The sequence below is a fragment of the Lepidochelys olivacea genome, assembly GCF_965140295.1.
Source record: "Lepidochelys olivacea isolate rLepOli2 genome assembly, chromosome: 2".
Taxonomy (NCBI): domain Eukaryota; kingdom Metazoa; phylum Chordata; order Testudines; family Cheloniidae; genus Lepidochelys; species Lepidochelys olivacea.
Window position 1 is genome coordinate 121,280,017 of NC_140412.1, and position 24,695 is coordinate 121,304,711.

Genomic DNA, 24,695 nt, shown 5'->3' on the forward strand with positions numbered 1-24,695 from the left:
AGAGGCTGAGGGAACTGGGATTGTTTAGTCTGCAGAAGAGAAGAATGAGGGGGGATTTGATAGCTGCTTTCAACTACCTGAGAGGTGGTTCCAGAGAGGATGGTTCTAGACTATTCTCCGTGGTGGAAGAGGACAGGACAAGGAGTAATGGTCTCAAGTTGCAGTGGGGGAGGTTTAGGTTGGATATTAGGAAAAACTTTTTCACTAGGAGGGTGGTGAAACACTGGAATGCGTTACCTAGGGAGGTGGTGGAATCTCCTTCCTTAGAAGTTTTTAAGGTCAGGCTTGACAAAGGCCTGGCTGGGATGATTTAATTGGGGATGGGTCCTGCTTTTGAGCAGGGGGTTGGACTAGATGACCTCCTGAGGTCCCTTCCAACCCGGATGTTCTATGATTCATTGCACTGTGGGTGTGCTGACCCCTGCAATTTCCCCAAATGCAGGAAACTCGACTGCATAATTTGTCGTAGTGGGAGACAGTGTTTGCGCTCTCTCCTGGGAAAGAAAACACTCTCCTGTAGCCATCTGGCCTGACACGCTGTGTATTTCTATAGCAGTACAGCACTCTGCAACAGGTAAAGTGCACCGACCAAGTCTGATTAAGAAATGTGTCTGCAGCTCTCCTTGACTTCAGTGGGATTTGTGGGTACTCAGCACTTCTTTAGAAATCAAGCCATTCTTATCTTTCCTGCCCCCAAGAACTCACAGTCTAAGGGTCTGATCCAAAGCCCACTGACATCAATCACACTGGAATGAAAATCATTCCCATAGGCCAAATTTGGCTCAGTGGAGCAATTCAGAATGAACACGGATTGTCTTGTGGCATCAATCCTTCAGAGGAGAGGCAAGTTTTCAAGAGTTCTTATGAAGGAGGTGCCAGGCAGAGAGAGCCTGGAAAATGTTAATTAGGATGTTGTTCTAAGTGTGTGCAGTGGCACAGAAGAAGGCACGATGGTGGTATTGGGCGAAAGAGACACAGGGAGTGGCAGGAAAGAAGCTTGGGTGGAGTGTAAGAAGAGGGAAGTGGTGTAGGAGGAAATGTGGGAAAAGATGCCAAGAAGCTTATCAAATTGCAATGCAAACTGTAAATTTTGTCCCCAAGCAAAACACCTCCATACTCCTGCGAGGTCAAGCTAATAAAGACAACTTAGTATTCCCTCTCTCATAAAAAATGAATAAAAAGCTTCTGTACAACAATTAAGCTAATATATTGTAGTTTGCGTCATCACATATGGAGATTGCAGCTATTCCAATAAAATATGCCTTATATTTTACAGGGATAGCTTCTTCGAACCCAGCCTGGTACATACCGCACGGTACAATATTGCATGTGGTACTTGGCAGGAATTGGGGATGGACATGTGTCAGTAAGGACAGTGAGTGTATTCTGGGATCTTGCACACATTTCTAAAGTCTCAGTGAGACTACTCATGTGCATAATATTAAGCATGTGCGTAAGTGTTTGCCGGATCATGGTATAATTGCAATTTTCAGTAAAATGTAACCAACAGATTAGATACATATACACAGCAAATGCAAAAATTACTACAATACTGTCCTTTTGTCTCAGTCCTTAAGGGCACTGGAAAATTAGACTAACTCGGAGCTAGTCTGACAAAGCAGTTTTTTTACTGTTGAATAAATGTTAGCAATTTGGTTTTGCAATATTTATATCAACTCTAGAGACAGTCAAAGAATAATTGGCAAAGAATTTATTCAATGATTTTTCTTTTCCATTGATTGTCAGAGAAATTATTTGCAGATACGTGCTTTCAGTATTCAGCCCACCCTAGACTAAACACTTTCTACTCAACTTAGTTTTCAGCATCATGTTTCAGTTTATAGTTCGATTTTTCCCTGGGCAAAGTGAGTTAGTAGTTAGGCAGCACTCACAGATTCCTACTGAAAACACTTGATAAAATGTTTTAAAAAGTGGAAATGATAAAGGATAATGCTTCACACAGGCCAGATTCAGCTCTCATTAAAGAGTCAGTGGGAGTCTTTCCATTGACTTCAACAGCAGCTGAATTCAGCCCTAGGATATTAACAGGTTTAAAGGATTATTTAGTAAACTTCTGTCCTGCAAAAAGCTATGACTGGCCCCTATTTCATTTTGCAATTACTAAAGGATGGTCTTTACCCTGTCGGTAGAGAGAGGTCCGTTCCTAACCCTGTGGCTGGGCAGCAGCCAATTTTTCCCTGTGGTGCTCAAAGGCAGCGAGCTGCAAAATACATATGTGTAGTATGGCAGGGTTGCCCATATTGTAAGTATGTTAATGTATGAGTGTCTTGACACCTGCATGATTAATTGCTCAGCCTCAGCGCTGAACTGGAACAGGTGTTTACACTGTAATTTCCCTCAGCCAGCTGATGTCATTCAGTTTAGTGATTTGAGGATCTGGCCCCATTTTTTTAAGGAAAAGTGAAAAGCAAACGGGAAAATAAAAAAAATTAAACTAAATCACAAATCTCAGTGCTGATTTAACTGTGCACTTCCCTAGCTGTGATGTGTTAGCTAGAAGGGCATGCAATCTATGGGTCTCTGCAGTGAAATAGCCACACAAAGGACCCAGTAAGGATCAGGACTCCATTGTACAAGGCACAGTACACATATAGAATCAGATACAACCCCTACCTGTAGAAATTACAAGCTAAAAAGACATGATATACAAATAGACTTGGCAAATGTTGGAAGCCATGGGTGTGGTGAAGTGTTTTCTTCATTCAGCACATGGATGAAGTGCAAACTCAACTCTGGGAGGGAAGATTGTGAATGGACAGACAGACAAAGCACTACCAATTGCCAAAGAAAACCTCCTCCTCCAATTCAGCCTAGAAAATTCTCCGGACTAGAAGATATAATTGCAGATACAATTATGTAGACAGCAAAGAGGGCAAGGTGATTAGGTGATTTCTATTAAAGAGGGCAAGGTGATTAGGTTTAGTCCTAGACCCTTCTCCCCGTCTTTGCAAACTCTTTTGGCAAACTCAGCTCAGGGCCACTGCAACAAGCCTACTTAGAAGGCCTTCTCCATAGCACTGTTAGTATTCTGTTTCTGCTGAACCCAGGCTTTAGACTTCAAGCTTAAACATAAACAACTAGGTAAAGAAGGAGGCACTGATGTAAGAAGCTATGTGCCTAACTTTTCACCTAAACATATGGCACATTACATCTTACAGAAATCTTTGCATCTGAAAACATCTCTGAGGCCTCTAAAACTATACTTTAGGACAGGGATCAGCAACCTTTGGCATACAGCCCACCAGGGTAAGCCTCCTGGCAGGCTGGGCCAGTTTGTTTACCTGTCACGTCCACAGGTTCCGCCGATCCCGAATCCCACTGGCTGTGGTTTGCCACTCCAGGCCAATGGGGGCTGCGGGAAGCAGCACGGGCCGAGGGATGTGCTGGTCGCTGCTTCCTGCGGCCCCCATTGGCCTGGAACAACAAACCCCAGCCACGGGGAGCCGTGATCAGCCAAAACTGCAGATGTGGCAGGTAAACAAACCGGCCTGGCCCGCCAGGGGACTTACCCTGGTGGGCCACGTGCTATAGGTTGCTGATCCCTGCTTTAGGAGATCCAAAGCACAGCTTATTTTCAAAGCATCCAAAGCTCTAGACATTAAGCATGTGTAAATTAAGTGGAGTGAACTGTGTGTGTACATACACACACACACGTTTTTCAAAAGTGGCTAGTGATTTTGAGTACCCAGTTTTGGGGTGCCCAACTTGAGGCACCTGAAAATGGATGGATTTTCAAACAGTGCTGAATGATCCTCGCAGAAAATACCCCATCGATCTTTAAGGTTTCTCAGTTTGGGCACCCAAACCTCACTAGTCACTTTTGAAAAAAAGTAGTCATTTACATAAACAAACACACACATCAACACAGGCAGTTCACCCTACTTAGGGTTTAAACATGCCTAGTCAGGAAATTTACCTAACTGGAATATCTGAACTGACGATCAATGACACTAGCAATCACTTCATCTTGATGGGAATGGTAATTCCACTTAATTGGGATCTTTCTATGTGATTTAGTGGTTCTTAATACTGCTTGGGGGTTTTTTGTGTCTCAATCTCAAAATGGCTTTGTCTGTCTGCTGCTCTTGAAACATTATCCGTTCTTCCTTAGTAATGACACAGGCAAAACTGAGAAGAGCTCTGTATTAGCTCTAAAGCTTGTCTCTCTCACCAACAGAAACTGGTCCAATAAAAGCTATTACCTCACCCACCTTGCCTCTCTAACAGGCAGAACTGGCTGTTAGTAGGTGTTCAAGGAGCAAACTACCTGCCCCTTGGAGAGTAGCAACAGATTCATTCTCTATCCCAGTACATATGGTACTGCCTACTACCTCTGTGAGCCTGTCCAGTATGTCAGAAACTCACTGTGGCCTACCAGAAAGCTTTGTTAATACTGAAATGGTGTTTTCTATTAACAATTCTATTTAATTAGGGCAAAAAGACATGCACCAGGATGTCCCAATTTAGCAATTTCTCATGTGTAACTTATGGCCATAAAATTTACCAGAAAACATATTTATTCATCGACCCACAGATACATCCCACGCTCATATGTATAAAACCTGATTTCAAATGTATGCATTAGCTGAGATGCTAAGAGTCTACTTAAAGGCTACCAAACTAGACACTTAAAAATAACTACTTTAAAAAAAAAACCTATCAGATTTTTTCCATATGATTCAGTAAAAGACAAAACCTGTGTTTGCAATTACAAAATGAAATGTTTCCAAGTTGATAATCTGATTATTAGAATTAGGTTTGCAACCTCTTCCTCTGTGCAAAGCAACAGAAGTAAGGCAACTCAGGCTCAAGTGCCTTCTCACCTTACTTGTACCTAAAGATAAGGCACCTTCCCCTACCACAGCTGGGCAACCATTCTCAATAGGACTTGAACTTAGCAGGTATAAGTGGAACAACAAATCAACGCTCCTGTCAACTGCTGGGTGAAAAAAAAAAGGAGCTAAAATAATTTGCCAATGGTAAAGAGTCACAGCAACAGTCACTCTCTCCTAAGACGGAACAAAAAGATCAGTTAGAAACAAGAGAACAGCAATATCTCTAAAGCTTCTCTCCCTCTGCTTTAATGCAAAACTTCTGTCTAGAACCATCCGGCCTGACTTCCTGCTACAGATTTAAAGAACTAGTACACATATCCTTAAGGATGCAGGGAGAGGAGAGTTGGAAAAAGTGGGGAGAAAGTGGCAAAGTACTGTGGGAGATGGATGATACCTTCTTCTTACCTTAATTGTTAATATGTTTAGGGCCTAAAAGTAAGAATCCAGATAGCTCTATAATTTAATCTTAGCCTATCATAACTACAGATGCTAGTCTTATCCTCCAGCAGAATGTTCCTTGCATTAATTATATGTTGCGCTTTAAAAATCCTCATATTTTCTGTGCTTGTTGCCTTTTAATTCAGTGTCCTCTTGCTCCAGCTTTATGGGAAACGGTCAATAGGAAGGTTCAATCAACTTTTGCAATACCATTCATTATTTTAAATTCTTCTATCTTGTCTTACTCTTTTCCTTTACAGATTAAACAGTCTTAGTGTAGCTAGCCATTTTTCTCTGTATAGACACCTATATGTGGATTCGGTCTACTTATGTGCAAATATAGCTATTTGTGTTTCTGTGTAGCTATGTGTGGGCAAAAATCTGCATGAATCTATGTCTGCGCATAAATGTTATTAAATCTCTGTGCTGGAAAATACGTGTACGTGTCTAAAGTGTGTGTACGTGTACGTGTCTAAAGTACGTGTCTAAAGTATAAATACGTATACGTGTACGTGTCTAAATACATAAAGGGTATGTATAAATGCCTCCCTATATGTAAATGTATGTGTCACCATCCCCTGTAGTTGCCAGAAGAATTTAGCTCTTCATTAGTGCTCAGTTTTCTGAAGCCTTTTTTTCTTTTCTTTTCTTTTTTTTTTTTTTTGAGGTTCAGTGTTTAGTCATTGGGAAGAAAAGGGGGAGGTCAAAACACAGAAGTACATTTTCCTGGAAACTGGCACGTTTCCTTTGCAACTTTTATTGGCTAACCTGTCCACCAAAGCATTCCTTGGCATTGCCTAGAAAATAATGGCCTTGCCTTCCTGTAGTGTTCACTTTTAATAACTAGAGTTGTTTCAGGAAGTCTGTGCCTTTTGGCTAAAATTCAAGGTTCTCAACAAAAAAAGAGACTGGCCTAAGGATTTTTTTTTCCTCTTTGGGGTAGGGAGAAGGATGTGGGTGTCATCGATGGGTGGATGTTGGAGGGCAAGTGCTGTAATGAATTAATGAGTGGAGAGGCTGGGTTGTCTGCTGTTTGCTGGGTTTGGGTATGCCTGGAGGATGTTGAAGTGGGGGAGCAATTGGTTGATGGGGTATTTGGTTGGTGTAAGACAGTTGGTCTGGGGAATTCCTTGCCAGTGTTGGAGGATGATAAGTGTGCAAGAGAATTTGGACATGGGTAGGCAGGATGGTGTGTTTTGGTTGAGGAGGCGATATATATTTTGTGTCAATATAGTTATGTTGGCTGGTGTGTGTTTATGGGGGCAGTGTCCAGGCTGGGAAGGAAGTGTAGGCTAGTGTGGGGTGTTGGGATGTTGGCAGGAGGTGAGTGTGCCTATGTGTTTGTTGCAGGGAGCGCTGAGAATCAAATAAATTGGTTAGTCTCTAAGGTGCCACAAGTCCTCCTGTTCTTTTTGCGGATACAGACTAACATGGCTGCTACTCTGAAACTAGGGAAGAATGAGAGAGAAGGTGCAGGAAGTAACATAGTTTATCCAACCGTTGGTGAGCGAGGCAAGTGTGTTGGATTTACACAGAGCTCGTCTTCAGCTCTGTGGAGCTCAAAGCTTCTCTCTCTCACCAACAGCAGTTGGTCCAATACAAGATATTACTTATTACCTCACTCACTTTGTCTTCCCTCATATCCTGGCACCGGCCCCCCTGCAAAAGAGTAGGGAGGAATGGCCAGCTACGAGCGCAGGGGGAGGCCAGTCATACGGAGCCTGGAGGGGTTGGAGATCTCATAGCTCACCGAGGCGCCTGCTCAGCGACATTGCTTAAATCCTGACTTTACTGCCACTTGCTGCTCCTCCGGGAGCGAGGAATCGCCGGCAAACACGGGAATGGGGGGACAGCGGATCCTGTAGGTGGAGCTGGAGGGAAGACGGCCGTGCTCATGCGTCTAACCGGGCCCATCAGGGGGCGCTCCAGCCACAAGAAGCGCCTGAACCAACCGCACAGGTGGTCGCCAGCTGGGGAAAAAAGAGCAGAGCGAGCGCCCTGGAGACCCAGAGGCTCCCAGCCCGCTGGGCGGCTGCATAGGCAGCAAGTCCAGCCCCAAGCCACGTGCAGGAAACGGGACATCATCGCCCGAGGGAGGTAACCGTAGCGACAGGATGTGTGCCCTGGACGCCTCTGGTGAAAGGCATAAAGAGATGGGACTGTAATCAGTTCAGAAATGGGAACTGGACTCGTGTAAAAAAGCAGATGGATTTGTAGGAGCTGCTTGAAGTAGCCACAGGAAAGGAACACCCAGCGTAGAGCCTCAGTGTATCTTTCTGCCAGGCGATAACATCTGAACTTACTGCTTCCATCTCGGTTTACTTTCCGAGACGCTGGTCTCAATGACTAATCCCCTAGGAGGGGCACTTGGCAGCATCCCTTCCGCAGGTTGTGAATTTGCAAATGCTTGTGAGGAGCGTCCAACTTCCCCAACAAATAACTCTAAGAGGGACCTGCCTGCTTTGGCTTGACTCACTGAAGCAGGGGTGCTTTAAAACAAATCAGTCAGTATTAGCTTCCCAACGTGTGTGTGTGTGTGTGTGTGTGTGTGTGTGTGTGTGTGTGTGTGTGTAAACTCACTGACTATTATAATCAGAGACTGACTGCAAGCTTTCTTTGGTAGCCTACCACTGAACTGCCTGCCTGTTATCCACTGACTTGCTAAACACCTATCACTCCCAGACTTCACCAGCGAGGAACTGTCGCTTCAGTCTCACGTAAATAAATCACTGGAAACAAATAAGTCTCTCCCTTCCCCATCCCCTTCCCGCAATACGGGGAGGAGAGCAGCAGTGTCCGCGTGTGTGTTCAGCTACGGGATGCTGGAGATCCCAATGGATTCAGCCCCCCCTCCACCTTTTCTGCCTCTCCCTAGAGCTTCTGAGAGACAGAGAAAGGAAGTTAGCAAGGAAGGAAAGGGAATACAAAAGAGACAGGGGATGGACCTTGAAGAAAAATAGGAGATAAATTCAGACCTGGATATTTCTCATCTTTTTAGGAGATCTTCCCGCAGATATTAGCACTTTGCAGATGCCAGGGTTAGAAAACGCACTGGGTTATTATTTCCCCTAGGAAGTTGCATTTTTGAAGTTATTAGACTTGCATTTTAATAGCTAAATAAATAATTAAATAAAAATCCTGGAACCCATAGGCATTGTATGTGTTTTAATGATCTATTCATGTCATCATTCAGTCGCAAACTATTCTTCAAAGAACAATATTTTTATAGAAAACCAAGTAATATTTTGCCAAGACAATTCTTGTGGAAAGATGGGAAGCACCGTTTGCAAAACAATGTAGGGTCTCGATTTTTCTTTGTAGATTGTTAATTGTATATACTTTGTAGACTTAAAATGCAAGTTATTCCGTTTGTGAAATAAATCACCAATTACTGTCTATCAAGCTAAAATGAAAATTCACTTTTTCTTCAACTGGAATAGAAAGCCAAATGATGCAAGAGGTTTTTCATTATTATTTAATTCAGATGATAAACTACAAAGTTTTCCCTGGATTCAAAAACTATCGAGCTACACAGTTACAACAGGCAATAAAAATGAGCATATTATCTCATTAAATTTGATTACTTTGCCATCAAAACAAACTTTTTCTGGAGTTCTCTTGCGTTAATTTTTTGCGCAAAGGTCAGAAATAATGTATTTGTAATAATCACAATATAGATAGGAAATTACCTATTCTTAGCTGCAACATAGATCGATTTGAGCAGGTTTAATTGGGACAATAGGTTTTCAGCTGCTGAGCCAGGGTATATTTTCACCTGAAAGCATATAGTTCAGTTCACTCCAAATGACCTGCACTTCGGTTTGGGAAACATGGAAATCCTTATCCTGAGATTCAAGGAGCCGGGATTGGGTAGGGACATAGAGGTGTGAATTGCAGGGATACTGCAGTGATGTTAAAACCGAGAGAGAGAGAGGTGAAGCTCTGAGTAGGTATAAACATAAATAGCCTCAGTCTGAAAAACGTTTCACCTCTAGGTCTTTGAGCGGAGAGGAAACCCTTCAGCAAATTGTTTGGATCCACCTGTTGGCTTTACCCACTTTAAATGTTACTCCTTCACCGTGTTGCTATTGATATTATCTTTCCATCATCTAAATAAATAAGGTTAAGAGTAAATGCAACAAACGCCCCCACAATGGCTTGACTGCCTTTCCACAGCTTTAAAAAGGACGCTGAATAGTTAATTCCAAGAGGGATTTTGGTTCCACAATATACACGATTGTTAACCTTACTCAGCCGATTTCGTTTCTGTCCCACACCAAAAAGTTACTCTTTCATCTAGAGGCCATGGTGGGTACGACAATAAATAACAAACAAACAAGACATCTGAAATTCATTCCTGTCCCGCACTTAAGTATGTAAAACACAAACACAAATTACTTTTCCTGGATTGTATCCAAAATTAAACCGGTCAGAAAACTGATCTTTCTGCTTCTATAAAACTTTGTTTTTCCTAAAACTGTTTGCGCGTGCCAGTTACTAGTTTCACAATGGCAGTTTTTGTACCTAAAGTAGAGAACCACAGTGCTGCTGCTGCTTTCAGATGTGTAATTTAACACACATTAGTTATTGCATCACTGCACAGTAATGTAAGAGCGTAGCTATTGCAAAATATATTAGATGCAATACAACTGGGATTAAATAATCCCAATAAAATAATAAAGAATAATTAATAATCTAACTTCAGAATCATGAGCATTAAACCTACACAGTATCCCGTTATATTTATAAGTCACCGAAAGATAGGCTTTTTGAACAGAACAGTACAATGATTAGTGGGAATGAATGTGAAATACGTGGAAATCGTTTTAACTGCAGGTAAGATCGTGGGAAACGCTGGGTGACCTGGGTTCTATCGATATGCGTTAAAATGCTGTTCTTTCTAGCAAAGCAAGTGAGAGATTTTGAAGACACAAAATGTCGAAACTACATCGAAACTAATGCCTAGGTCAGTGCCACTGAGACGATTAATTCGTCAGTATTTGGGGGAAATGTAGAATTGGACAGGAGCAGGTGAAAGGATTCCAGAAGATCAAACGCAACAGGTAAAACTGAATAATATAGTCACCATTGAAGGACTTATTTTTATTACAAAACTAGAACAGTTACATCTGAGTAGGAAATGGAGGAAAGGTTAGAACATATCAACTTTCTCGCCGTTTTCCATCACTTGTTTTAAATTGATTAATTATTCGAGGGAAAAGGCTTGACTTGAAATACTACCAAGCAAATCACGTTCCCTTAACACCGTCACGTCTCTTCTACCTGTTGTGGTTTGGAGCGCAATCAATCACTGTATAAATTGAGGAAAGGGGGTTTGAAATCAGTGGAGCCAAAAGGGTCTTGTGACTCATCTTCAGCGTGAGAGTTTGTCACAAACCCAGGGGAGTGTGAAACTCATCTCCCACAAACCACATGTACTCAAGACCATTTTTCCTTCACAAGTTCCCAAACGTCTGCACTTCAGCTTGTTCTATCAACTGACCCACTGTTAACTGCAATGGGAGTGCAGGGGTAGAAAGCAGCAGGCTAAAAAAAGGGGGAGAAGGGCTGGATTTCAGTCCAATCAGCATCTTTAACCGCTGTCACTGTTCAACCCGCAGACACTAGTCATTTCCATTAACGATGTTCAAAAGTAAGAAAAATGACCCTCCTTGTTTCCCGCAGCTCAGCCTTAAATCCACTTTAAAATGTCAATCCAAACATTTCTTTACAGCACAAGTGTTCTTTCAGCCATTTAAAGAGAGTCGGTCTTAGCAGAAATTAAGTCCTGATAGTCAAACCGTTAAACAATTTTGAACACACCTATTTTTCTCTTGTCAACAACGCACCTGTTATGCCACTGATTCCGCGGGCTGCAATGGCTTTCGCACAAAAGTATGCTCGTTCGAGCTCTCTCTCTCTCTCTCAGCAAAAGGGGGGCTTAGCCCATCAGACCCCAGCAGGTTACCTGAACAAGCCGGTTAAAGGCACGTACAAAGACATCTGTCTGTGTTTATAAACAGCACAGGCAGCCGGCGCTTGCTTTGCAGCCTGACAGAGGAAAGCCCTTCGTGGCCGATTAATAAAAAGGAGCTTTGCAGGACTCGTCAAAAGCTTGTCGAATGGAATCCCCTCAGAAACGCGTGCTCAGGCAGCTGCCTGTAAGGAGGCTGGTGCTGGTGGGGAGTGGGTCTCTCTCGCTTCCCCTTTCTCCCTCCCCTTTCTCCCATTTACCCTGCCTGGTGGGAAGATGGGGGTGGGCGGGTGACACCGACCTTCCTTCGCCCCGGGGAGCAGAAAGTGAGCTCTGAGCACGTGCACACGCGTGGAAGTTGCCTGTCTACAGATAGATCTGAAGAAGGTGAATGTGCGCGAAGGCGAGGAAGGGTGTTGGAGAGGCGAGGAACACAGAGCGGTGTCTATCGGAGCAGAGGCGGGTGAGCGGGCGTGCAGCGGAATCGTCTGTATTTAGGTGTATGTGAAAAGCTGCGTCCTCCGAGAGAGCGCATCTGCGTAGAGGACTAGGCAAATGTGTTGACAGAAATATATAGGTATGAACGCACGGCCTGTAACAGGAACGTGTGTATGGGCAGGCCGGTGTACGTGGACAGCCGATCTCTGCTCTGCGCATGGGAGAGGGAGAAAGGCTGTGGCAGGCGTGGAGAGCGATAGGTACTTGCGTGTGGGGGAGAGCGTGGGCCAGTGTGTGTGGCCAGTCCCAGAGCTGGAACTCTCGGTCGGGGCTGCTGCTGCTGCGGCTCCAGGGTCCCCCCCGCGCTTCCCCCCGTTCAGAGCCCGGCTCTCCCTTCCCATTGGCCGCCCGGCCTAGGCAGGGCGGAGCTCCGCCGCCGGAGGAGGAAAAAAAACAGTAAGTGCGTAAAAAAGTCCTCGCCTTGGTGACGGATGCTCAAAAGTTCAGAAGTTTTTCCAATGCTTCCCAAAGCTGCCCGCGACCGAAAAAGAGACTGAAAAAAAAAAAAAAAAGAAAAGAAAGAACCACCCCCCAAAAGAGTTGACATCGGGAGACCGGGAAGGTGGATATTTGTAAATTCCCCTTAGAAAGAAACCACCACTTTTGTCCCCTCCTGGGCAGAGACAACGTGTTGCCGATCCCGGTGGAGCCAGGCGCTGGGCGTGTGGGAGCCGCTCGGCCCAGGGCGTTTATTTTGGCATTGGAAGTGGCTTTCTCCGCGGCAAGCACTGGTGTGGAGTGCGGGGCTTTTGCGGGTGCCTTTTACAGGCCGAAGAAGAGGCGGCTTCCCCCCCCCTCCGCTTGTGTGCGAGGCCGGGGGGTGACTGATCGCCGGCAGGACCTCGGTCTGGAGGGGCCGGGGGGGGGGAGGGAGGGAGGGAAAGTTGTTTGGTCCGGCGGGGAGGGTGCGGGAACCTGACGGGAGGACATGCAGGCTCGCTACTCGGTGTCCAGTCCCAACTCCCTGGGAGTCGTGCCTTACCTCGGCGGGGAGCAGAGCTATTACCGGGCCGCTGCGGGAGGGGGCTACACCGCCATGCCGGCCCCGATGAGCATGTATTCGCACCCGGCCCACGAGCAGTACCCGGCCGGCATGGCCAGAGCCTACGGACCCTACACCCCGCAGCCGCAGCCCAAGGATATGGTGAAGCCCCCCTACAGCTACATCGCCCTCATCACCATGGCCATCCAGAACGCGCCGGACAAGAAGATCACCCTGAACGGGATCTACCAGTTCATCATGGAGCGCTTCCCCTTCTACCGGGACAACAAGCAGGGCTGGCAGAACAGCATCCGCCACAACCTCTCGCTCAACGAGTGCTTCGTCAAGGTGCCCCGGGACGACAAGAAGCCCGGCAAGGGCAGCTACTGGACGCTGGACCCGGACTCCTACAACATGTTCGAGAACGGCAGCTTCCTGCGGCGGAGGCGGCGCTTCAAGAAGAAAGACGCCGTCAAGGACAAGGAGGAGAAGGACCGGCTGCACCTCAAGGAGCAGCCCCAGCCCCGGCAGCACCCGCAGGCCGAGCAGGAGAGCGGCGGGGCCGGGGGCGCGGCGGGGAGCGGGGCCGGCTCGCAGCCGCCGCCGCCGGTCCGCATCCAGGACATTAAGACCGAGAACGGCACCGCCTCTCCCCCGCAGGCCGTCTCGCCTCCCGGCGGGGGAGCGGCGGCCCTCACCAGCGCCGTGCCCAAGATCGAGAGCCCGGACAGCAGCAGCAGCCTGTCCAGCGGCAGCAGCCCCCACAGCAGCCTCCCCTCCAGCCGCTCGCTCAGCCTGGAGGCGCCCGACCCCCAGCACCAGCCGCCGCAGCCGCACCACAGCCAAGGCTTCAGCGTGGACAACATCATGACCTCCCTGCGGGGCTCGCCCCAGGGCGCCACCGAGCTCAGCTCCAGCCTCCTCGCCGCCTCCTCCGCCTCCTCCGCCTCGGCCGCCTCGTCCCGGACCGGCATCCCCCCCTCGGTGGCCCTCGGCAGCTACTCCCCGGGCCAGAGCTCCCTCTACAGCTCGCCCTGCAGCCAGGGCGCCAACCCGGGCAGCGGGGCCGCGGGCGGGGGGACCTACCACTGCAACATGCAAGCCATGAGCCTGTACGCCGCGGCCGCCGCCGCTGGGGGAGGCGAGCGGGCCGGCCACCTGGCCAGCAGCGGGGCCAGCCCGGTGGAGGACCCCCTGCCCGACTACGCCATGCCCAGCAACAGCAGCGCCTCCTCGCTGGGCCACGGCAGCTTGAGCACGGCGGCCGGCCACCAGGAGGGGCACCACGCGCACCCCGCCGCGCACCAAGGGCGCCTGGCCTCCTGGTACCTAAACCAAGCCACGGCGGCGGGAGACCTGGGCCACTTGGCCAGCGCCGCCGGCTACCCCGCCCCGCAGCAGAACTTCCACGCGGTGCGGGAGATGTTCGAGTCCCAGCGGCTGGGCTTGAACAACTCGCCGGTGAACGGGAATAGCAGCAGCTGTCAGATGGCCTTTCCCTCCGGCCAGTCTCTCTACCGCACCTCAGGGGCTTTCGTGTATGACTGCAGCAAGTTCTGACCAAAACCAGGCCCGGCGGACAGCCTCCCCCCCCCCGAACAATACAGAGAAAAGGCCAAACTTCAAGCAAGGACTAGATCTTTTCTTTAACAAACCAAGCCGCCTCCTGCAAGCAGCGAGCACCCCAGTGAACTCTCACATAGTTTGTACAGAGACAGCCAAAAAAAAAAAAAATAAATAAAAATAAGTCATGCCTTGGTTTGTTAAAAGGACAGTGTTACTCCAAATAACACGTAAGTTTTTTTATTGCTTTTGAGAAATACTCCCTCCCCTCCCACTCCCCCATCTCATAAGGTATTATTATTATGCCCTGTGTTTAAAAGAGAACAAAATATGCAGTATAGATTACAAGCTTCCCCCGCCCCCCAAGGACTTGTTTTAAAATGTAAATTGCGATATAGTAATTTATTTTTAATGTGTAGGTGGATGTTGTGGACCAAACGCCAGAAAGTGTTTTCCCCCCGAAAACGGACATTAAAAGTGCCTGAAACGTTGATTTTTTTTTCATTATATATAAAAAGGGAAACTGTATTAATCTTATTCTATCGATTTTTTTCCTGAAAATATTCTGAGGTATTGCATTGTTTGTTTATTAATAAATTACCATTCAATTGGAATACCTTACACGTCTGGATACTTTCATACATTTTTTTTTTAAATGAAAAGACTTCATGGCTAACATTGGCGATGGAACAACTCGTTCCCCTCCGCACAAATCCCAACGACCGCTTAGAAACTGCCAGGTCGGCCTTTTTCGCTCTCTTCTGCAATATGTTCCACTTAGTCAGCTTGCTTTATTCGCTAGGAAAAGAAAATACTTTCCCAGGGCAGCTGTAACTTGGCAAATAAACCAACACATTTTCTTAGCATTGATTAGACAGGACCTGGGATATATTTGACCATACACAATAGTATTACAACGTTCCATATTTAATATATGCTTATATTGCTTTTAGGGATATCTTAAATACTGTCTCCTATATATGAGAGGTTTCAGATAGCAGCCCTGTTAGTCTGTATTCGTAAAAAGAAAAGGAGGACTTGTGGCACCTTAGAGACTACCAAATTTATTTGAGCATAAGCTTTCGTGAGCTACAGCTCACTTCATCGGATGAATGAATGCAGCCGATGAAGTGAGCTGAAGCCCAGGAAAGCTTATGCTCAAATAAATTTGGTAGTCTCTAAGGTGCCACAAGTCCTCCTTTTCTTTCTCCTAGATATGCAATTTTCCCTCTGGGTTCTGTGTGTGTGTATATATATATATATATATATATATATATATATATATGTGTGTGTGTGTGTGTGTGTGTGTAATATGTCTGTATATATCACTCACGTATCTAATCGACATAGTACAGATTTTATATAGGAGACATTCTATAATATATCTCTAAATGTAATGAAAGCATATAAAAGATCTGTGCTCTATAGAATTAATAATTATATATACACACATATTAAGCAAGTTATGTAATATACATTTTAAAAGTACAGTTTTTAATCCTTTGTCTTATAAAATGAACCAGTTATTTAAAAAACACCAACAACTCTTCCCTTCCCTGCCAACCTCAGCCCAAAGCTGTGACTTTTTTTTTTTTTTTTTTTTTTAAGAACGTTGCTGCTTTGTTGGAAATAACTAACTGCTCTTCTGAATAAAATCATTTTAGGAGGACTTTGTATGGGAGAGTTGTTCTTACGTATTTTTTTCTTTCCCACCCCCCATTTCTTTCTTTCTTAATTCAGAAGAAAATACCAGGGTAGATGACTGTTCCAGAGAGTGATGCCTTGTCAGATAAAGAATTTCGCCTTCTGGTCAATTTACAATTAGTTCGTAGGGGCAATCAGGATCACCTTCTCTCTTTGTAAATAACTAAGAAAATGTAATAAATTCATTAGCTTAGAATGAGCCGCCCTGTCAGTCAGATTTTGGAAGTCAATTATTTGATTACAGATATTTAGGGCCTAAAGTTTGCTTTAGATAATACAGTTTCCTATCAGCCGTTCTTATCAAAAGGCAACACTTAGCAGTAATTGCTGTTGCATTGTTAAGGATTACACTGTAAATAAATGCAAGGTAATTTCAGTAAAATCTTATGTGGCTTCTGGGTCGCCTCTCCAAAGCAATCACCTAAAATTTAGAACATTTTATGTTCAGCTCGAATAAACGGTTCGATTTTTTTTTCACAGAACAGGGGTTTGGAATATATTTAATATAACTTCCTACACGCTTTCTCCCCCCTCCCCCGCTCTAAATAGCTATTGTGTATATATTTACGCAATATAGTTTGCCGATAAAGATGAAATTGAGATATCAAGGTTTTGTTTATTGTAAAGCACAGCAACAACCAAGTATTTTTCCCCTCAGAAGTGATACAAAATGTTGCATAGCAAAATTCCTAGGCTTGTTAACTTTATTACTGAGAAAGTTACGTTTACTAATTTTTAGATAGGAATAGCTTGATTTTTAAGCACCCCCAGGCTTTAAACAGGTGCCGATTATTTCGTGACATAAATGTTTTTATATTTGTAGCCTAGGCTGACCAGAATGAGATCATTCCCTGGAGGAAAAGATTCTTTGACTTACTTAGAAACGGAGGGATATTTCCACTCTAGCTTTTCAGCTCTTTCTGTTTTAAAGGCAGATCAGAAGCATGGCAGCAGCAAAACTGTGTTTACCATGGAGCTGTCTGTATGGTAATTTCTTTTACTTTTTCCATTTAATTAACTTAATTATAGGCTGTACTGAGATAATTGCCTGTGCCATTTGTCTGTTAGACTCTGTTGCTTGTGATTGTTTTAGTTGGTTAAAACTAGGTTGCAAAATCTTCAGTTGTTGTCTCAGCGGTCTGCAAAAATAAAAAGGGGGGGGGTATAAATAGCACAGCAAACCACTGTTAGCTTTGACTGTTTAATTACCCATTGGATTGCGAGCGGGGTTAGTCGGAGGGGCAGTTTGAACAAGCGTAGGATAATTACTCCTACTGTCAAAGCAGCCCAGGGGCTCTAACAGAGACGACCCGCATGCCCCGAGAGTGGCTAAGCACCAACGCCTGGTGAACAGGGCTATGCTCTTTCTCTCACTGTCTCTCTGAAAATTGGCGTTGCTGGCTTCTGTGAGCTGGTCCAGGCTGTTGTTGTTAATTATTTACTCATCAATTGCCGCCTTCTTTTGTTGTGAAGACACACGTGGGCTGAGGAACCCAGCCACAGGTGGAAGGATCAGAGACATTTCGTTCTTCACGCCTCACAGATAGTTGGACTTTGCTTCGTTGTGTTCCTAGCAGCCCTTCTTCGCTTAAACAGGAAAAAACCAGGAGCTGATGTTTCAGACGTTTATTCGGTGCTGCTCCTTTGGGGCTGCGTGACGTGACTGTGCATTAGATGGTAGCAAATGAAAACATCTCAATCAGGTATTTCCATTGATTTGTGTGTGCACGCGCGCAGTTGTAATAAATACAAGGCGCTGGCAGTGTTACTACAACGTTAAGGCAAATGGCTCGCTCTCATGCCGTTTAGGAAGGAAGAGGTGCCTTTGCTAGCCACACTATGTTTAAAGGCGGAAAATGAGAATGTAAATAATATTAGTGGGTGCTTAGAGTCTCCCTGGTAGACAGTGACTCAGGGCAACTTGGCGAAGGTTACCTGGATAGGCAGCTATGTAATATAATTAGGTGCTCTCCTACTGTTGATCAGCTGTTCTGATACAACTTTCAACCTAACGTTCAGAATAACGATGGGAAGGAGGCAGAGAAGAAAAAGTTGCTTTTTGGCCTGTGATACGTTGCTGCTAGTAAAAGCTAAAAGGCTCAGAGACGATTGGGAGTCTTTGTTAGGAAAGCTTTTGGACTCTGGCAAATGTTGACGGGTTCTTCTGTTCAGTTTGCTGCGTTTCCCTCCTTGTAGGCAAACGTTTTGCCTTTAGGACATAAACTTCCAGCAGTTCAGAGATGGAGCCCAGCTCAGAACAAGCGATCACCCTTGACGTTTATTCAACCAATAATAGATTATTTCTTCTTCCCCCCCCCTCCGCCGCCCGTGAGAAATAGGAAAAGCAAACCATACATTATTATACACGATAACCACCCAGTAGCGATCGGTCTGACACAAGCTCAAGTAGAGTATCAAACCCTGTAATGAATTTGCAAGGAACTGGAGCCAGTGAAGCAGATGAAAGATGCATCTGTGAACCCCTTGCATCTGTGGTGTTATCCTTCAAACAGAGTGGGCCACATTCTGCTCTGCCATACATCCCGGGTATCTGCCTTAACTTCAGTGGGGTTGAGTAGGTAAATGGTTAGCTCAACGTTTGTGTCAGTATTTTTAAGTTAAAACTAAATTGGAAAAACACTGTTAACTACTTGCTTTTCTCTCGGGAAAAAATTGTGCTTGTTTTTGACCCTAGATAATATTGTATTTTAGCTGATTGAATATGATTATTTCCTAATTCAGCAGTTAAACTAAGCCAAAATTAATTTTAAATTGCATTAAATAGAAAGGGAAAATGCTCCTTTCCTAGATAATTTCCCTCTTACCTTTTTTTAAAAAAGTTTGTATATTTTTCACATAGAGAAATGGCGCATTTAAATAATTTAAAAACCTTGTTGAACATATTTACATTTATTTATCCTCACATGCCAGGTAAGAATAAAACTGAAGTGGACGGTAGATTTTTGTTCAGAATGCAATATATTTGTTAACATGATCTCAAGGCTTTACTGATTACTCGCGAAGTTCAGAAAAAATACATTTCAAAGGAAGCTTGAGAATATTTTTTTCCATATGTGGACTTCAACATCCTAATCTTCGCATGTTATTAGTAACCCTTGTGCTTTACATCTTATTCAAATCCTTTTTAGTTCCAACAACAATCTCTCTTTTCCTTTGTTCTCTCTTCCCTCCCCCGAAACGCTAACGCTGAATTAAGCGAAGGTTGTTTATGGAAAGCCACCCCAAGGCTTCAATTATTTTGTGTTTCCAGTTACACGTTCTAACACTGGCCCATATTTTGGGGCAAAGATTTTTAACGTAACCAGGCACTTAGTATTAGGATATGGGAGGGGGGAGGGTAGTGTTCCGAACTGGTGACTTATCACGTACACCTGAAGGCTAGTTATGCATTGAATAGGAATCAATATATGTGTCACAGGTATGTGTGAGTGTGTACACAGAGAGAGCGCTTACATGACTTTTAGAAATACTTGCTCCAATGACAGTGTGTTGAGTCATAGCGTGCCCTCCAAGTTTATCCAGATTTCACTGAATTTTAGAAGGAGGAACTTCTCGTTTAAAATGTCCCCATTATTTTAGCTGGTTCATTTTTGTTCTCTTTACTATTCAGTCCAGTTCTCTCTTTTAAAAAAAATTCTTATTTTTAAGACGAGTTCATTAATAAAATAAGTGGGTCAAATACATTTTGCGATTCTTGGTAGGTGCTTGAAGCATATATTTAAGTGTATGTGTGTGAGAGGGATGGATGGATGGTAGCAAGATATGGCTTTATCAGGGCGGGCGCGAGAAAGCTGCTAAACAAGATCTAGCTATATATTCAAAAGCATAATGCGACCGCTCACCTTTTTCCTGGATGGAGTAACAGATGTAGTGGAATAGGACCATTTTCTGTGCTATCCGAGAATCTTCCTCGATCATTTTTATCTCTTCCAAATGTCCTCGCCCTCTTGCAGTTTACACCAGCTCTGTGTGTGTTTGCAGAGGCTCGAGCTCAGGAGCGTTTTAATGTGCGGGCAACTGTGCACAAAGATAGCGCGGTGGTGGGATGAATTTTGTCCCTCCAGGTTTAATTATGATCAGACTCATAAAGCCATTCTCCTCTTTCCAAAGTCATAAACAAACGTCGCGTTAGGTCGCGATTGATGGTGTCTCGTACCATAAAAGCCGGCCAGGTCAGGAAGGAATAAAATTCAATCAGAGTTTGCGGCATCATTTTTCAGGGGGACGGAAAGGCAGAAAAGGAGACGGAGGTCAAGGGAGAGGATGTCACCATTTCACAACACACCGGAGGTGGAGGAGGAGGAGGGAAGAGCTAATGAGCGATTGTTTTTATCGAGTGGAGTCTAATTTAATCAAACAATCGCTAGATGGGTGGGGGAGGGGTGGACGACTAGGCCTGGGAGTTTTAAATCCCAGCTCTTTGGGTTTCAGCGCCTCTGAGCCCGCTCTTACCCATCTTTACTCGGGTGATTCCTTTATTCCGTGGGGGCCAAAAGGGTGAGGAAGTGTAGGAGCTTGCAATTCTCTAGTACAAGAAAGTCTGGCTGTGTTAAAAGTGTACTAATCGCGTGGGAAAATAAGTCCGAATGATCCAAACCGTGACAATTTGTGGGGACAGAAAACTGGATTGGGGTTTACCAGTGATCGGTGAAGAAGAGTTCAGTGATTGATACAAAGGAGAAAAACAGTCTTATAATGTATTTTTTTAAAATGGCTCACTGGACAAAACAAAACCCTACACAAATCATTATGTGAGTGTTAAGCTCTCTTGGCTTGCTAGTGGAGACACTGCTCGGTTTTTGTTTTGTTTAAAAAAAAAATCCAACCCTCCACGCCCTCCCACCATTGTTTTCCTTTAATCATGAACATAATTTTGTATGAGCTGTCCTGGTGTTAACACGGGCCAGTTGTGCTGGGTTCCGATTTAATAGTTGTCTGATCCATTTGACAAAGGCCGCTTCAGCTGCTGGGCCGAGTTTTCCTTCAGTGTCATGCCGGTGTAAACGGAAAGCAGAATTCGGCCCAACCGATTAGAAATAATTGGGGTGGGGGCGCTAGTGGAGGGAGAGGTTTAAGGGGGTATATTATTGCACAGCCCCGCAGCATAGGCTCACCGAGTTCAGCACTCCCAGTCCACGAAAAATCAGTGGAGCTGACGGTCCAGTTATGGGGTGTTGTTTTTTTGTTTTGTTTTTTGTTAAAGAAAGATTGAAACGACAAACACTAGAAAAAGAGATTAGGAGTGTAAAATTGAAGAAAATGGACCATATCCGCCTTACTGAAAACAAAAAGCCGGGCACGAAGCATTCTTTCTTTTGTTACATTTATTTCCAGACATTCTATTAGTTGCTGGGAGGAGACCTTCTGTTTTGTATTATATATTATATATAATTTGTTTACTTGACGTTTTCCCTGACTGACTTTAAATTTGCTGGCATATTGAGCATATTATGGGAGACTGAGGGCAGCTGGAATTCTAACTGTATGTATAACGTGCTGGGGTGAGTGATGCACAGATGCCCATACACATATGTCCAGGCTCTGGGGAGGTGTCTCCCACAGCTTCATCCCAGCGTTTTGGGAGTGAGACACTGCTATTCCAACCCAGGGAGGCTAGTTCCAATTCCTGCTTTAGTCACTGTAACAATGACTACAAACGTTAGTTTGTCCCTGCCAGGAAGGCGAGATCTCCTCCAGCTCATTTTCCTCTGGACTCAAAGCGGGTTAACTATGCCGAACACACTTACTGCTGCTGAGAAAACGAGACCCGAGTTCCGTGGGCGGCCCGCACGCCAGTTTAAAGTTTCCTAGGGCTGCAGCTCGTCTGCAATGTTGCAGAGAAAAAGCAGTCCAGGCAGGGCCCAGGCACACGCTCAATGCGTGTCCCTTTCTTTCAGCTCCTGCGCATCGCTGCAGGGAGCTCCTTGTGCAGCAGCCCTCTCTGGATTTTCCTACGGACTGAGGAGAGTTTTTCCCGGAGAGTAGTGGGGAGAGCAAGAAGAAAATGTAGCGTGTTTACGCTCTGGTCTTCTTCCCAAATCAGACATGTAGGGGGCTCTTTATTTTGCAACTTGTCTTCTTTAGTTTTGTGCAAAAGAACAAATGCATGTCTCAGCCACTTCTGCCTGCAAAGGCCAGAGCTTGTAGGTCACCGGCTGGATGGGAATTGGGTGGTCGGCAATTTTTTTGCCCCCTAAATAAACACAGCTTGAATCGACTTGGGTGGGCAGAAGGGAACAATTTGTGAGCCAGGGAGCGAGCTCTGGGCAGGCAGTTGGCCCGAGACTTACCTGCTGGAGACTTTCACCTGACCTTTAGCTGTCAAGGGGCTGCTCAATATATTACCCTGAGTTCAGCTCAACTTTCTTTAGACTGATTTCAGCAACAAATTTAAAAAAGACAGCATCCCTTCCCCCTTTACCTCTGGGAAAAGAAAGCAGGAAAACCAACACATATAGAGCCATTAACTGAAAATAGCTGCATTTCCTGGAGTATAAAAGATACTCAAATTATTGCGCTCATGATTGTATTCAGGATATTATTACACGTATTATATATGAATAGACAGGGCATATCACTAAAAATACATGTCTGTAAAAAAACAAGCATTCGATTTAAAACAAATACCAATGCAATTCCTCCCCACCCCCAAGCTTCTTGGAATTTATTTAGTTGCCAGAACATCTCTGACTTTTTTTAATAAATAGTTGAAATAAGGAAAACATTCTTTTTCATAGCACGATAATGTAAAAATACTGATATCGTCCGAAGCAGAAGAGAATTGTTTAAATAATGTCAGTGCGTGCAAGATTTCCTAGTGTAAATACGTTCACACTGAGTTTAGGTTTTGATGTAAGTTCTGCTAGCGTTTTTTCTGAGTACGTGAAACAGGGCTGCAGCTGCAGGATAGAGCAGGGACATTTCCCCTCTCCCCCCCCTTCTTCTGAATAATGTTTCAGAATAACTTCTGAATAGTGTTAGTTTATGAAATGGAAAAACTAGTAATACAGGGACTGTAGTACAGGATAACAGCCACCAGGACAGAAAAAAAGCAAGCGCCCTATTATTTTTCAGTAGAGCACTGACCACAGTTTCCCTCCTAATATGTAATGATTAAAATATTCACCACCAACAATTCTAAAACATTGTCCCTGAAATGGAAATGCTATTTTTTTAAAAATTGCAAAAATACACAACTTTCTCCCCAGGGCTGCCTACCTCCCAAGAAACCAGTGGAGGGAAGTGACACAATTTCATTAGAAAGCTTGCAAGCAGATTTTGCTCTTTAGGCTGCCTCTGTCCACGCTAGCTTTCTCCCCCCCCCTCCCGCCCCCCAGTACTTGCGAGGTGGCTGTTGGTGTTTTTCTTACACCCGACAAAACGTTGGAGCGTTGCCTGCTGTAATGAGCCTTTCTGGGTTTGTTGTGTCTGGAGAGGATGCTCCGCCAATGAAATGTCAGAGGTGAAGGGGGGTCACAGGGAGGCAGTAGGCTCAGGCCTGGACCAAGCGGTCCAGTAGCTCTGATGCTGCTGAAGGGCAGGAGTAAAAGTGCCGAGGGCCAAGGACTGTTGGAGATCTTTCCTTCAGTGCCTTAAGTCTATGGCACCCAAGCCTTTCCTCTTTCCCAGAGTGGCTGGTGGGGACTCCCCCCTTTTCTAGGCCCTGCAGAAGAAGTGACAAGCCAAAAGGATGAGCCAGAATCTGCTCCTGTCTCCACCAGAAAAGAGTCTTCTTTATTTTCACAGGAACATGAGGGAACTCCATTCTCTAAGGTTGATTATTTTTTTTTTTTTTTAAATCTCACACTTTAAAAAATCGATCTGTCTCACCCTTCAGTCATGGCTGCCTTCAGCATCGTTTCTAATCACCTATTAGTTTCGGGGGTGGGAGTTGTGTGTGTGCGCCCACCGGAGTGTCACATATCCTTTAGCTGATAGGGTAAATCCTGGACTGCAATGCGGGGAAGTTTTTTTGGTTTGTTTGTTTTTTTTTTTTTTTTAAGGAAAGATCAGCAGATCTCCCCACCCCATGGCTTTGGCTCCTCTAACCTTATAACACTAACTGTTTTCTGAACAGTAGTAGTAAGAAAAGGAAAGTTGAGAGAAGCTTGTGTGTGTATATATATGATCACTGCTGGGCCCAGATTCTGATGTTACACCAAGAGCTGGCAATCCGAGATCGGAACTAGGCCCTGGCCCTGTCCTTTTCCAGAGGGGAAAGGGGCTTGAGCCCTTGTGCTGAGCGCTCATGCTTTATCAGGTGCAAATGTTTACAAATTGCCCCAAATGGTCCAGCTGGGCATTGTTATAGTCTCATTTTCCTCTCTCAGTTAGGTCTTATTAGCTACTGTCTGTACCTTGTGCGTCTGTCTGTCTGTGTAGTGGTAGGAATCGCCCACAGAATAACGCTCTCTGAAAGATTTTGTTTTTGAATAGTGATAAAGAGACACTTGGAAGGAGAGGAGCTCAGTGAGTAGAGAGGAGTCGCAGCAGCAACTTTGAAAATGCACTTTCGTCCTTCTGGACAGTGCAACGCAGGGAGCCGGGAGTGAGGCTCACTAATTAAGACACAAGCATTTTCCGGCGTTCAGCTCGGGTTGGGCTGTTGCTGCAGGACTTCAACCCTCATCCGCAATCTCCGTGCGCTGGCAATTTATTA

General features: G+C 44.9%; 1 protein-coding gene across 2 annotated transcripts; it reads left to right on the forward strand.

The window, feature by feature from the left end:
* The first annotated feature begins 12,668 nt into the window (after positions 1-12,668).
* On the forward strand, positions 12,669-24,695 carry FOXC1 (forkhead box C1). 2 transcript variants are annotated; one of them, XR_014710243.1, is made up of 2 exons: positions 12,669-14,541; positions 24,473-24,695. XR_014710243.1 is itself a non-coding variant. In XM_084619254.1 (1 exon), the coding sequence occupies exon 1, from the start codon at positions 12,695-12,697 to the stop codon at positions 14,306-14,308; it is 1,614 nt and encodes a 537-aa protein (XP_084475380.1). In that variant the 5' UTR covers positions 12,669-12,694; the 3' UTR covers positions 14,309-14,927. The 2 variants fall into 2 exon arrangements, 1 of the variants encoding a protein (XP_084475380.1); XM_084619254.1 differs by lacking the exon at positions 24,473-24,695 and having other exon boundaries at positions 12,669-14,927.